Source organism: Salminus brasiliensis, chromosome 8, assembly GCF_030463535.1.
Source record: "Salminus brasiliensis chromosome 8, fSalBra1.hap2, whole genome shotgun sequence".
Classification (NCBI taxonomy): Eukaryota; Metazoa; Chordata; class Actinopteri; order Characiformes; family Bryconidae; genus Salminus; species Salminus brasiliensis.
Genome location: NC_132885.1, coordinates 3624195 through 3637274, shown reverse-complemented (window position 1 = coordinate 3637274; position 13080 = coordinate 3624195). Strand labels below are relative to the sequence as shown.

The window sequence follows — 13080 nt, the reverse complement described above, 5'->3', positions numbered from 1 at the left end:
CATGCCGATGCTCCACTGACTGTAACGGGGGAGAACGGTGTCTCAGTCATTCCCACTCCGGGCCGGAGCGCTGCTGCTGCTGCTACTGCACTATGGAGGTTTGGTGGTGGAGCTGCAGGAGGAGAACCTCTCTCCAGAACTGCTGCTGAGTAACGCTGCAGAACCCATAGAGTCATATTAGTGTAAAATCCTGTAGTGTTACTCTACCACCTCAGCCCACATGCTGCTCCACCTTCAGGTCAAGCTTCTGGAGCTTCTCTCAGCTTGTCCAGAAATGCATGTGTACAGCTGTATTTGCTGCAGTGGAGTAAAATTGTAAGGAGGAGATTAGATACCTTCGTAAAGAATGAAAATGTGAAAGAAACAAGATAGAGAGACAACGTGACCCTTACAACCCTTGGAAACCCCCAGCAGACCACCAACGCGACCTCCACTCAGATAAACAGCTCCTCTGCATCTTTGCGAGGAAGGAGATGCTCCAGCTTCATTCTCGCTTCAGATCTGAGAACATCAACAGGTGTTCGGTCCATCCTTCCACTGTGAGAAGTTGACTCATCATGGTGGGTCTAAAAGGATGTGAGGAAAGCAGGCAAATCAAACCTAGAAGAGTCCGGACCTCAACATCATTGACTGTGTGTGGGAGACCTTGGATGGTGAGGCCCAAAGAACTAATAAAAGGGGGCTATGACTTTTGCACAGTACAGTATAGATATTCTGCACACACATATTACCAACAGCCACCAACTCTACACACACACACACACACACATGCACACACTCAGACCACTCTTACATACATCCATCCATAACCCCCCTCCACACACACACACACACGTCCATTCATATACACTCCCTCCATCCCCCATCCCCCCCCCCCCCCCCCCACACACACACACACACACGGACACGCGCCCCACTGCGCATGCCTAGATCCGTTAGGAGCCCAGCCCAGAGGGAGGGGTCACCGGTGCGCGCTGATGCTGCTCCTCAGAGCGCAACAGGCGCGCGCGAGTCACACACACTGTTACACAGTGAGACGCTCACAGACACACTCTCCAACTTTACTGCCATGAGCTGATAGAGTGTGTGTGTGTGTGTGTGTGTGTGAGAGAGAGAGAGTTACAGAGAGTGTGTGATTAGACCCCGGATTTTGGAGTTCTCGTGACTTTGTTACAAGTGGAGACATGCTGCGCGCGCTGGCGTGTGTGTGGACGGTGTGCGTGTGGTGCTGCGTGCTGATCGTGAGCCATGGATACAACCTGGACACGCAGAGCCCGGAGAAGTTCACTGGTCCCGGAGGGTCCATGTTCGGATACTCGGTTCTTCTGCACAAGAACCAGCAGAGCACATGGTGAGTTCAGGCATGAAGGGGGAAACTTCTGCTACAGCTGCGCGCGCGCGCGCACACACACACACACACACACACACACACAGACACACGCTCTCAGTTAGGGACGGGTGGTGCTCGGTAGTGTCAGTGTGGAGTGTTGCTTCATGTAGATTTGAGCTACAGGTTAGTTGAAGTTAGCTACACCACCTGGTCTCAGAGACGTGGGCTTCCTGGCTAAGCCTGGTTCAGGAGAAGGTATGGAGAACCTGGAGAACCTTACGCCGTTTAAAGGCATTTGATGACAGAACCTGTCCACCATAGAACTTCCATCCAGCGCCTTGACACCTAAAGTAAGGTAGCTCGGTGCGTCAAGGGTTCCTTGAGCGATACCATAGAAGAACCACTTCTGGATCCATTAAATATATATAGAAACATCTTCCGGTTCTTTACCAGCTGAAATGTTCTTCAGTGTTCTTCACAGTCTTTGTAAGAAACATGTGAGCATAGAAACCTTCACTGCATGTAGTTTAAATGGCTTTTCTTTGACAAACTTCTGGTTCTTTTTTGGAACCAGTGAGGTTCTTATGAAGGCTCCAATGAACAAAAGTGTTTTTTCTCCATAAGAAAATTATTTGTGTAAGAGATGTGAGTGTGAAGAACCTCTACTGCATTAAAAGTTCTTTACCAGTGTAAATGTTCTTCACACTCACCTTTTCTTCTTTATGAAAGAACCAGACGTGGTTCTTCTCAAGGGTAAAAGAACCAAAAGAAGTTAGTTTTAAGGCTCAAATCACCAAAACTTGTTCTTGTCAAGGGTTAAAGAACCAAACCTTGCTCTTCTCAAGGCTCTAAGAAAGTAGAGTGGTTTTCCTCAGGACTCAAAGAACCAAAAGTTGTTCCTTTCTAGGTTTAAAGAACCAAAAGTTGTTCTTCTTAAGGCTCAAAGAACCAGAAGTTGTTCTTCTCAATTTCTAAAGAACCAAAAGTTGTTCAAAGTTAAAAGAACCAAAAGTTTTTCTTCTCAAAGCTCAAAGAACCAAAAGTTCTTCTCAAAGTTTAAAGAACCAACAGTTGTTCCTCTCAAAGCTCAAACAGTTAAAAGTTGTTCTTCTCAAAGTTTAAAGAACCAAAAGTTGTTCTTCTCAAAGTTTAAAGAACCAAAAGTTGTTCCTCTCAAAGCTTAAAGAACCAAAAGTTGTTCCTCTCAAAGCTCAAACAGCCAAAAGTTGTTCCTCTCAAAGCTCAAACAGCCAAAAGTTGTTCCTCTCAAAGCTCAAACAGCCAAAAGTTGTTCCTCTCAAAGCTCAAACAGCCAAAAGTTGTTCTTCTCAAAGCTTAAAGAACCAAAAGTTGTTCTTCTCAAAGCTTAAAGAACCAAAAGTTGTTCTTCTCAAAGCTTAAAGAACCAAAAGTTGTTCTTCTCAAAGCTTAAAGAACCAAAAGTTGTTCTTCTCGAGGTTTAAAGCTGTTCTTAAACTCTGTTAGATTGTTTCCTTCAAAAAACACAATAAAATTCAAAGATTTCAGACGGAAAACTAAACGAAACTAAACGTTTATTTTAAATATTTAAAACATCAACATTTAAAACGTTCATTAAACTCGTTCATTAAAAGGTTTCCTGCTCTAACGGCACTTTCCTCGCTATGAGTAAAAGTCTTCAGTTTGGTCACAAGGCCGAAGCTTCGTCTCGTTGCTTTGTTAAAAATAACTGTAGATTTCACACATGGAGCTTCACTGAAGCAGCACTGCTTTCAAACTATCAGGTCCATGATTCCAGATCTCCAGTCTGAAGATACTGTAACTGCGTTGCTCATGAGCTCTCGTTAGAATTTGTTTCACGTTTGGATTTCCAGTTGGTGTTTTCTTCTCAAGTTAGGAACTTCATTTTGGTGTTTTTTGTCTTGCATATTTTCAAACTCTGCAAAAAAAAAACACTTTTTGACAAAATGTAAATCTGGCAGTTGTTTCAAAATTTCAGTAAACCAATAGAAACGCTCCAAAATGATTTGGAATCAAATATTTTTACGTTGACTTTCATTAAAAGTTAAAAAAAGTCCAATCTCTGTAAAGTTGTTATTTTTTGGAGATACAGGGTTTTTAGTCATGGTATATATACATAGGTTATATAGAAGGATGCACTGATACCACTTTTTCCTTTCCGATACTGATGCTGCTACCAGATTTGCAAATATCTGCTGATACTGAGTACCTATATCGTTACCAACTCTGACTTAAATACTGGAGACCCGGCTCTAAATCCTGAAATGTAAAGTTTTCCAATTTTTATAGGCTTTACTTTTTTATATTTTATCCCAAATAAAATCTAATAAGCTTTTACTGTGTTTACTGGTTACGAGTGACGGCTCGTTTGAAAAGTTTCAGAGCTATAAAAATAAAAAAAATGGCCACAATGCAGAAACACGAGCAGGTAGGGAAGCGTAATCTCGCTAAGATTGGCCGAACAGCTTTTAACTGCTGTTTAAATTCCCATTTCAGAGCAGTTTAGAAACAGGAAGTGCTTCTGCAGCAAATTTCACATTCAGAAAGATGCTAAACTTCAGTGTTTCCTTTAAACAAGCTGCTGAAACTCTGAAACTTCTGGCTTCGGATCCATTAAAAACACCACATGCAAACAGAAAGTGCTGAAAGTTTTATTAAATATCTGTTTACGGGTGATAACTGTTTATGACTGGAGTTTATTGGCTGTTTAAATGTTTGGTTTTAGAGTAAAATAAGCAAACAAAAATGTTCTATTAAAAAAATAAAATTAATAAAAGTACGACGTCAGAAAGCTTTATAGTATTGGTGGTTTCTGTTGCAGATATCGATACTGTGTGTAAGAGCCAGTATCAGCGCCGATACCGATATGCAATCAGCATCGGTGCACCACTGGTTTTATTTTTTATTGATGAATTCTAAGTGTATTAGTTGTATGTTTGATTTCAGGGTTATATCCGTATTGGGTCGTGTATTCTGTTTAGACACTTGTGAGTATAATTCTGTGTTTTCTTGACTCTCAGGTTGATTGCTGGAGCTCCAACTGCTGACTCCAAGTACTACCCTGATGTCAAAAACCCAGGAGCAATTTTCAAGTGCAGCATTTTATCCAAGAAGTGTGACCAGCTCCGAGCCGGTGGGTGATGTCATTTTTTTAAGGCCTGTGTGTCTTTCTCCCCTAATCTCCCCATTCCCAGTCCTGAATTTCTCAATGAACGTCTTGCATGTCTCTCAGATTCCTCTTTCCTTTGCGGTTCTTTGGGCTCTGTCCGTTCCGTTCTTTCTCAACATCTAGACTTAATATCCCTGGAGGACTCCATGATTTGTTTTAGTCGCATTCCCATGCAGGTCAGGGCCTGGGTGAGCCACTGTGGTTTGTGTGAGGCGGGGTTAGCTGGTCAGGCTCATCTGCACTGCACTGTCCAGACTGCATTTCCTGTAGGTACATGCTGAACAAATGGCCATTCGAGGGCCAGGCCTGCTTGTCTTCCTGTCTTTACAGAGCCTCCTACAAATATGGGTTAAACGGGGTTAACGTCTTTCCAGGTCAGACAGGAAGCACAAAAGAAAACATCCTTAGTCACCATGGAAATGTATGTATATTCATATATAGAGAGTGGACAAAATTATTGGGACACCTGCTTAATTTGTCTTCTGAAATCAAGGAAATTAAAAAAGCTGACTCTGCTTTTGTTGGAGTAACTATCTCTACTGTCCAGAGAAGAAGAAAGCTTTCTACTGGAGGTTGAAGGAGCATTGCTGTGAGGATTTCAACTCCCCAACTCAGCCTAAAAGTACAGGTTGGAGCTCCACCATCCATCATTCCAGAGAACTCAGATCTTCCACTGCTCCACAGGTCAATGCTGGGGGGCTTTATACCCCTCTACTAGCCCATGACTGGCATTAGGCAGCATGGTGGCAAAAGGTTCATGATGTTTATCTGCTCCAGAGAGTCCTATTCTATTGGCACGGACAAGCTGTGCTAATCAATTTGTCAGCCGTGGGTGCTTAACCTAAAGTAACAGTAAAATGGGGTGTCCATAAACATTGTATGTATATATATATATATATAGGCAGTAGAACAGGCCACACATGACCTTAAGGTCACCATGCCCAAATGCTGAGTGTAGGCTAGAGGGGTACAAAGCCCCTCAGCATTGAGCTGTGGAGCAGTGGGGCCGTATTTTTCTTTGGAGTGATGATGGAGCTCTGCCCAATACTTTTGGGATGAGCTAGAGTAGCAGAACTAATCATCTGACACCAGTAACTGATGCTCTTGTTAGGCTGAATGCAATTAAACCCTCACAGCAATTTAAAAGTCAATCTAAAATGTAAAAAGTTTTATTCCAGGTCATTTTGGAGCAATTCTATTGGTCCAATCATCCACATCTACTTAACCCACTGCTGTAAATATTAATTATGAAGCCATAATAGGACTATTCTTTTATTTATTAATTGATATTGAATTAATCATTAATTAATTCATGACCATAGCACAGATGCTTGTGTTGAAAACGGCCCATACGTCCTCATGAGGTGACTCAATAGTCCTCAGATAGCAGATCTTTTTCTAAATGCTAGCGTTTTTCATGTCAGGGCCTAACTGCGTCCTCGCTGGACGACACGCCCATGATGCTGATACAGTTGACAGCAAGCAGGGTTAGCTGTTACGCTTCTGCACACGTACAGAATCTCTGTTTTGCCTAAAGTATTGTGTTGACGGCTCAGGAGGAAGCCCCGAGTTGGTGACAGTGACTACCCTACGGGAAGAAGTGCTATTTTAGCCTGTTCAGTCTTCTGTATCGCTGTGTACCATCCAGTGTTTACACTGAGACCAGCCTAATGTCGATACTGGAAGACCTCTGATCTATCAGGCTTATTTGATAATAAAAAGTAATAAAAGGTACAGCCCTGAAATACCCTAAAAATTATATTTTGGGGCCTATATGCTTCTCAAGTAGTTTTTTTTTATTAATCATGACACTGCTGTTATACATTTATAGTAAATGGGGACAGTCAATTAATTACTAGTTGCCTAATCAAAAAATTCAGCACAAAAAATAACCGTACTGTAATACACATCATCACTGACCTGCAAAACCTTTGTATCTCAGTTTTGGTGATTTTCACTTTTTGGCATAATATGAATCTGGTGGTCATTCTTTACATTGTGTCCAAATTCCCTTATGAATGGACCAATAGAAATGCTTCAAAATTACTTGGAATGAAACATTTTTACATTGACTTCCATTAAAAGTTCAGAAGGTTTTTTCTTTCTCCTGTAAAGTTGCTGTTTTGGAAATATAAGGTTTTCCGGGACGGTGTTTTGTCAGAGCTGTCCTCTGTGTGTGTATCATGTGTCGAGTCATTTGCTGGGTCATTCTGTCTTTTTCTGTGTCTGTAATGTCCTGCAAACCAATGTCTGTATCTTCTTTGGTATGGGATGGGTGCTCAGGGCACATTGTCAGCCAGACTGTCCCCATGTGGTGGTTTTAATGCTTTCCCTTGGGGGCAGCTAGACGGTCAGGAGATCTGTGAGGCGACACATTAACACAGACATTACCATAGCAAGCACCTAAGCTTCACACTTCACACATCTAACCACTTGAGCACCAGATCAAAGTAAGGGAGCCTGAATAGGGTGAGTTGATGGTGCAGAGTTGTGGCTCCAGAGTGAGGTGTCAGCTTTTGAATACGCTGTGCTGCAACCTGAAACAGCCCTGCCTGAGAAGTTCCCCGGCCTCTCTGAGATGTGAAAGTGAAAAATGGGCATGTTCATTCGTCTCAGTACGCTGCATAACTGCTGCTTCTGAAACCTATCTGTTAGTTCATGGCTCGGTTATTGCTGGACAAAAGTATTCGGACACCTGCTCATTAACACACTGAAATCAAGAGTGTTAGAAGAGTTTGTCCGGCTTTTGTTGGAGTATCTGTCTCTACTGTCCAGGGAAGAAGGCTTTGTACTGGATGTTCTTTGGAGGAGCATTGCTGTGAGGATTTGATTGCATTTAGTGACACCACCTCACCTCACCTCCTCAGCTCTGCTGCAGTTATTGAGTCAGTTGGAGGCTTTTCTGCACTCTGCTCTGAGCTCAGCACTCGGCCCTGACCCCGCTCTGTAACTTTACGTGGTCTGACAGACACTCGGTGGACACTGAGCTGCTCTCTGTGAGCTGTTCCTCCTAAACTCTTCCACTGTTCAATAATAACACCACTCACAGCTGATGGAGGAAGATCTAGGAGGGAAGGTCTAAATTTCACCAGCTGACTTGTTGTTGTTGGTGCAGCGGTGTCTCCTATTACATACAGAACCACACTGGAGCTCAGTGAGCTCTTCAGAACCTCCTTCTTTCACTGATGTGTGGAAGAAAGGGAATGGCAGACTGCAGGGCTAGGTGATGGCACTGTATCACGATACTCAAGTGTCTCGATATTTCCTTTCCTGTTTGTAAGTCAAATGTTAAATTAAACCCCTTGAGTTGTTGTTCTGCTGCTTCTGCAATGTGTCTGTTAGCTTACCGCCCAGTTGGGTATGGGTATGGCTTTGAGTAGTACTTCATACTTATTAGTCAGCACTAAACGAGCGCTACAGGAAAGCACATACCGGCCTATGTTTATAGAGAACGGTGAGTCATACAGGATCAGAAATCACATCAGCACGTCTATTAGCGATTACTGAACACCTCCATGTGGCTTGAGGAGAGTGTGTGACAATTTAGTTGATCTGGTACCCAGCCAACATGCTCATATTGGGCTCGCATGGGTGGACTAGGTGGGTTCTAGGTGGGCCCTACCCTAATCTCATATGAATCCCATCTAGGTCACATGTGTAGTGTACAACCCAAATGGGACCCATGTTTAACCCTTCCGCATCCCATCCTGACCTTGGTGGGCATCCATATGTGGGGCCAACATGGAATCCATGGGTAATGCTTTGTGGTTCTCAGTTGGGCTTATCGTGATAAATGTTGTTAAGGTGATAATAATAAGCTTCTCTAAGCATATGGAGGAGACTGTTAGTGCATAATAAACACTGATCAGGTGCAGGTTTCATTACTAACAGTGTAATTAGACTGGGTTTAGCAGCAGATGTTGAGTAGAAATCACTGTGTTCAGTACAGGAGAGGATCTGAATCTGTTGCTACTGATGTTTTTAGTCTGTGATTAAAGGTATTGTGATAAATATCACATTTAAAGACATTAAATATTGTGATATAGTATTTTTACCATATTGCCCAGCCCTAGTTCCCAGTTGGGTTAAACATACAGGCCCCATATGAGCATGTTATCTGGGTAGCACTGTTATATTAATGGGATCCAAGCTTTAGTTGCTACTTTGGCCTTATATTGGCCTCCAGTGCAAACCTGATCTACTGTGAAGGAGGATGTTCTGACTGATCTCTTGTGTCTGTTAATTCTTGTATGTATGTGTGTGTGTGTGTGTGTGTGTGTGATGAATTACACAGACAGCTGTGTGTATGGTTTATATTGTTTTCTGGGTGTTGGAATAAAACACTAACCCAGCCTGTGTTGGGGTTTTCGTCTAGGTGTGGAGTGGTGTGGGAAAACGTGCCAGGCGGAGAGTGATAACCAGTGGCTGGGGGTTAGCCTGTCCAGACGATCCTCCAGCGGTGACATTCTGGTATGTGCTCTGCCTCCGTTTCAAATAAACGTGTCATTTTTGAAAAGGAAAATCTGAAATCGTGATAAACTGTTTAGCAGATACATGTTGATGGTTTAACATGACCACGCTAATCAGTATGACCAAGCTTGACCAAGCTGGTCAAACAGCATGACCAAGAAAGACCTACGTCAGCTAGGCTTCAGCACCCCTGGAGCAGAGAGGGCCTGGCTGAAGAGCCCATCATTGGCAGCTTAGCTAACCTAGAGATCTATCGCTCAACCCTGTGGTCAGTGACCCATTGCTTTAACCACTGAGACTATTCTGCCCATTTGATCTCATTATCATGATTAGGGTTGCAGCTGTATACCAGTTTTAGGTACACCATGGTATGAAAATTGATGGTTTTCATACTGGTGTTAAAAAATGCTACCGAACAGAGAATCCCACCAGTTTTTGACCAGTTTTCAGAGTTTTGAAAGCCAGTCAACCCAGTAATGGAAAAAAGAATAAAGTGGATTTATCTATAATGAAAATTAGGGCTACACCTACACGTTTTCCTTTCAGATACCGATACCAGATTTTTAATCTGTACCGATACCGATACCGATACTAACTCTAAATACTGGACAGACGACTATAAATCCTGATACTCCTTAAAAAGAGCAGCATGTACTGGTTGAGTAACTGCACATTTAAAAAGTTTAGAGGTCTGAAACAATGAAGATCGCCACACTGCAGTAAGCATGTAGGGAAGCGTAATCTTGCTTAGCTCGACCAAACTGCTTTTTATTTGGTGTTTAAAATTCACATTTTATTACAAGTACACGTCTCAATGTAAAAAGATGCTAAACTTCAGTGTGTGGCTTTAAAACAAGCTGCCTAAACTCTTAAACGTTTGGTTTTAGAACCAAAAAAAAAAACACCACATGGGAATAAAAAAGTGCTAAAAGTTCAATTAAAAGTCAGTTTAATGATAATAACTATTTATGACTGTCTTTTACTGGCTGTTTAAACACTTTTTTCTATGTAAGAATAAAATATACATATATTGCGGATACCAATACTGTGTGTAAGTGCCAGTATCGACGCCTATAGCGATACAGTATCAGTATCGATGCAACACTAATGAAAATAAACATTAGCTAAATATGAAACAGTTTAAAGAAGCTCCACCTCATGAGTAGCTGTCATTCATTTATTTATTTACTTATTTATTTATCAAAAGGGAGACTTTTGACATATAATTCTATTGTAAAATTGGCATGTGTTCAGTCAAAGAACTGGTTCATGTCTTTACGTGTAAGTGTACCTCATAATAATAATAATAATAATAATAATAACTGTGATGATGATGATGATGATATTTTCTGAAGTGGTAATCATACCATTAAAATCTCATACTACTGGGGGCTCTAATGCTACCCCTGTGGTCCACTGTGGTCCAGGGTTCCCAAGTTAGAATCCCCATCCATGCCACCAGAATCTGAGAGAGCACAATTGTCCACGCTCTCTCCGGGTGGGTAGATGGCGCTCTCTCCCCTCATCACTCTCAAAGCGATGTTGGCCGGCACCAGCATCTGTTAGGGACCCTCGCAGCTTTCCTCCGAGAATGTCAGCTGCCCAGCAACGTTGCATTGGAAAGAGTCAGTGGTTGTTTTCGCATGTTTTAAAAAAAGACTTGGGTTCATTGGTAGTACCAAAGTGGGAGATGATGGCACTGCAGCTTTTTTTAATACATCCAGAGCATCACCAGTTTATAAAAAAGCTCAGAAAAACACCAGACAAAGCGGATGTTTCATTAAAATGAGATTCAGAAGAAGTGTTGAATTTTAATGCCCAGCCCGAGTGCGGGGCGCTGAACACTGAATAATTCTCTCTGTTTTTGATGCCATTTTTAAATGTGGTGATACTGCTGTGTTTTTTTCTGTTGACTGACTCTCTGCACGGTTCAATTGAATTATTTTGGTCAGGTTTACTTACTAATACTCAACCTTTTCGTATATAATATATATATAAAATAAAAAAAATATATAAAGTAAAAAATATATATAATATAAATATAAAAAAACAACACATGGAAATAAAAAAGTGCATTAACCTTAATGTATTTAATGGTAATAACTAATTATGACTGTCTTTTACTGGTTGTTTAAACACTTGGTTTTATAAAGTTTTCTATGTAAGGAAAAAATATACATATATTGCGAACACCGATACTGTGTGTAAGTGCCAGTATCTGCGCCGATAGTGATACAGTATTGGTGCAACTCTAATGAAAATAAACATTAGCTAAATATGAAACAATTTAAAGAAGCTCCACCTCATGAGTAGCTGTCATTCATTTATTTATTCACTTATTTATTTATCAAAAGGGAGACTTTTGACATATAATTCTATTGTAATGCTATAATAATTTGTATATAATGCTATAAATATAAACCCAGGTTGGACCAGGGTCACTATAGTGCAGTAGCAGTAGTGGTAAAGTAGTGTTTGGTCAAGCTTATCAAGTTTATTTGAATATGCTAGTCAGTCTTTTTGACTGCCGATGCCGGGAGAGAGCGCCATCTACCCACCTGGAGAGAGCGTGGCCAATTGTGCTCTCTCAGATTCTGGTCACAGATGGCAAGGTGGAACTTAGGAACCCTGGACCCCAGTGGTCCACAGGGGTAGCATTAGAGCCCCCAATAGTATGAAATTTTAATGGTATGATTACCAATTCAGAAAATATTATCATCATCATAATTATTAGTTGTAGTCCGTGTCAAATTTCAGTCTTAATTTCTTAACAGATTTCCCAAAATTTAATCTGTGCACTGCCTAAACCCTAAACAGTCATGTAAAACGGCCTTATCTTGAACTGCTTTGGTTCTACAATGCTCTAAATGTGTATATACGTGCCTGTTAATAGCACTGGTAGCACCGATGACTTTTCCGTCTATTTTCCGTAATGGTTTGTATCTGCCTTTAGTTACCAGTACTGACGAGAATGACGAGTTCTGTCATGATTAGCATCTCATCTGACAGTCGTTCTTGGGTCGTGGAGGCCTGAGAGGTCTGCTGAGGCTGTAACTCATTACGTCTGATACAAAAGCCTGTTTTGTGTGCGCTTACGAGCCGGTTCTGATTCCAGGCCTGTGGTCATCGCTGGAAGAACGTCTTCTTCTCCAAAAAAGACAATCAAAACAAGCTGCCTCATGGTGTGTGCTTCAAATTCAGCTCCAATTTAAACCGGGCGAGGCACTACATCCCCTGCTATAGAGGTACAGTTCGTCTGTTACGCAGATTAAATGTGAGGTGTTGGTACTTTTGATTTGTGGGAGTTGCTTTTCCCTGTGTGAACGGGTGCCTTGTGTTTGCTCAGATCATCAAAGGAAGTTTGGGGAAGACTATGGATCCTGCCAGGCTGGAATTTCAAACTTTCTCACGGAAGTAAGTCCATTTTCTTTCCTCAGCTGCTCCAGGCCATGACGGATAGTTAGCGTGCAGTCGCTTACCAACAGCAGAAAATTGTAGTTTGAAGATTCACTGTAGAGGCTCGTTGTAGATGCCTTTAACTGATATTCAGTTAAACACTCCTTCACTTAGTCCTGAAACCAAACATTCACTCTAACCCTAATCTGAACCTCAGTGGTGATCCTAAACCTAACGCTCGGGCTAACTTTTTACTAACCTTTACCTTAATCATAAACCTAAACCTGGCCCTCACTCTGGCCCGAACCCTAAAGCCTTAACCCTAACGCCTACTTAAATCTCAGCCCAAACTCTTAGCCTAAACTTAACACTAATACTAGCCATAACCTTAACCTCAACCCTAATACTCACTCTAACGCCAACACTTACTCTTAAACTTAACCCAAACCCTAAACCTAACACTCACTCTATCATAACCTTATCCCTAAACCTAAAACTAACCCTAAAACTTATTCTAATTCTAAACTTAACCTTAACCCTAAACCTAACCCTGCTGCCCGCCGAACCCCTGTCCACTCTAATCCTAAATTTAACACAAGGCCTAAACCTGAACCTGAACACTCACTCTAACCCTAACCTGAACCCAATACCTAACCCTAAACCTACCACTCACTCTAACCCTAACCTGAACCCAATACCTAACCCTAAACCTACC

The 13080-nt window shown here is 41.7% G+C and overlaps 1 protein-coding gene across 1 annotated transcript in view; it reads left to right on the top strand.

The window, feature by feature from the left end:
• The first annotated feature begins 1005 nt into the window (after nucleotides 1–1005).
• Nucleotides 1006–13080, top strand: part of itga4 (integrin alpha 4) — a 64185-nt gene continuing 52110 nt past the window's right edge. Inside the window, exons 1-5 of the mRNA XM_072685407.1 lie at nucleotides 1006–1351; nucleotides 4351–4463; nucleotides 8875–8969; nucleotides 12085–12214; nucleotides 12316–12383. Of these exons, the coding sequence (XP_072541508.1) occupies nucleotides 1185–1351; nucleotides 4351–4463; nucleotides 8875–8969; nucleotides 12085–12214; nucleotides 12316–12383 (573 nt within the window). The 5' untranslated portion in view covers nucleotides 1006–1184. The remainder of the gene's footprint in view (nucleotides 1352–4350; nucleotides 4464–8874; nucleotides 8970–12084; nucleotides 12215–12315; nucleotides 12384–13080) is intronic.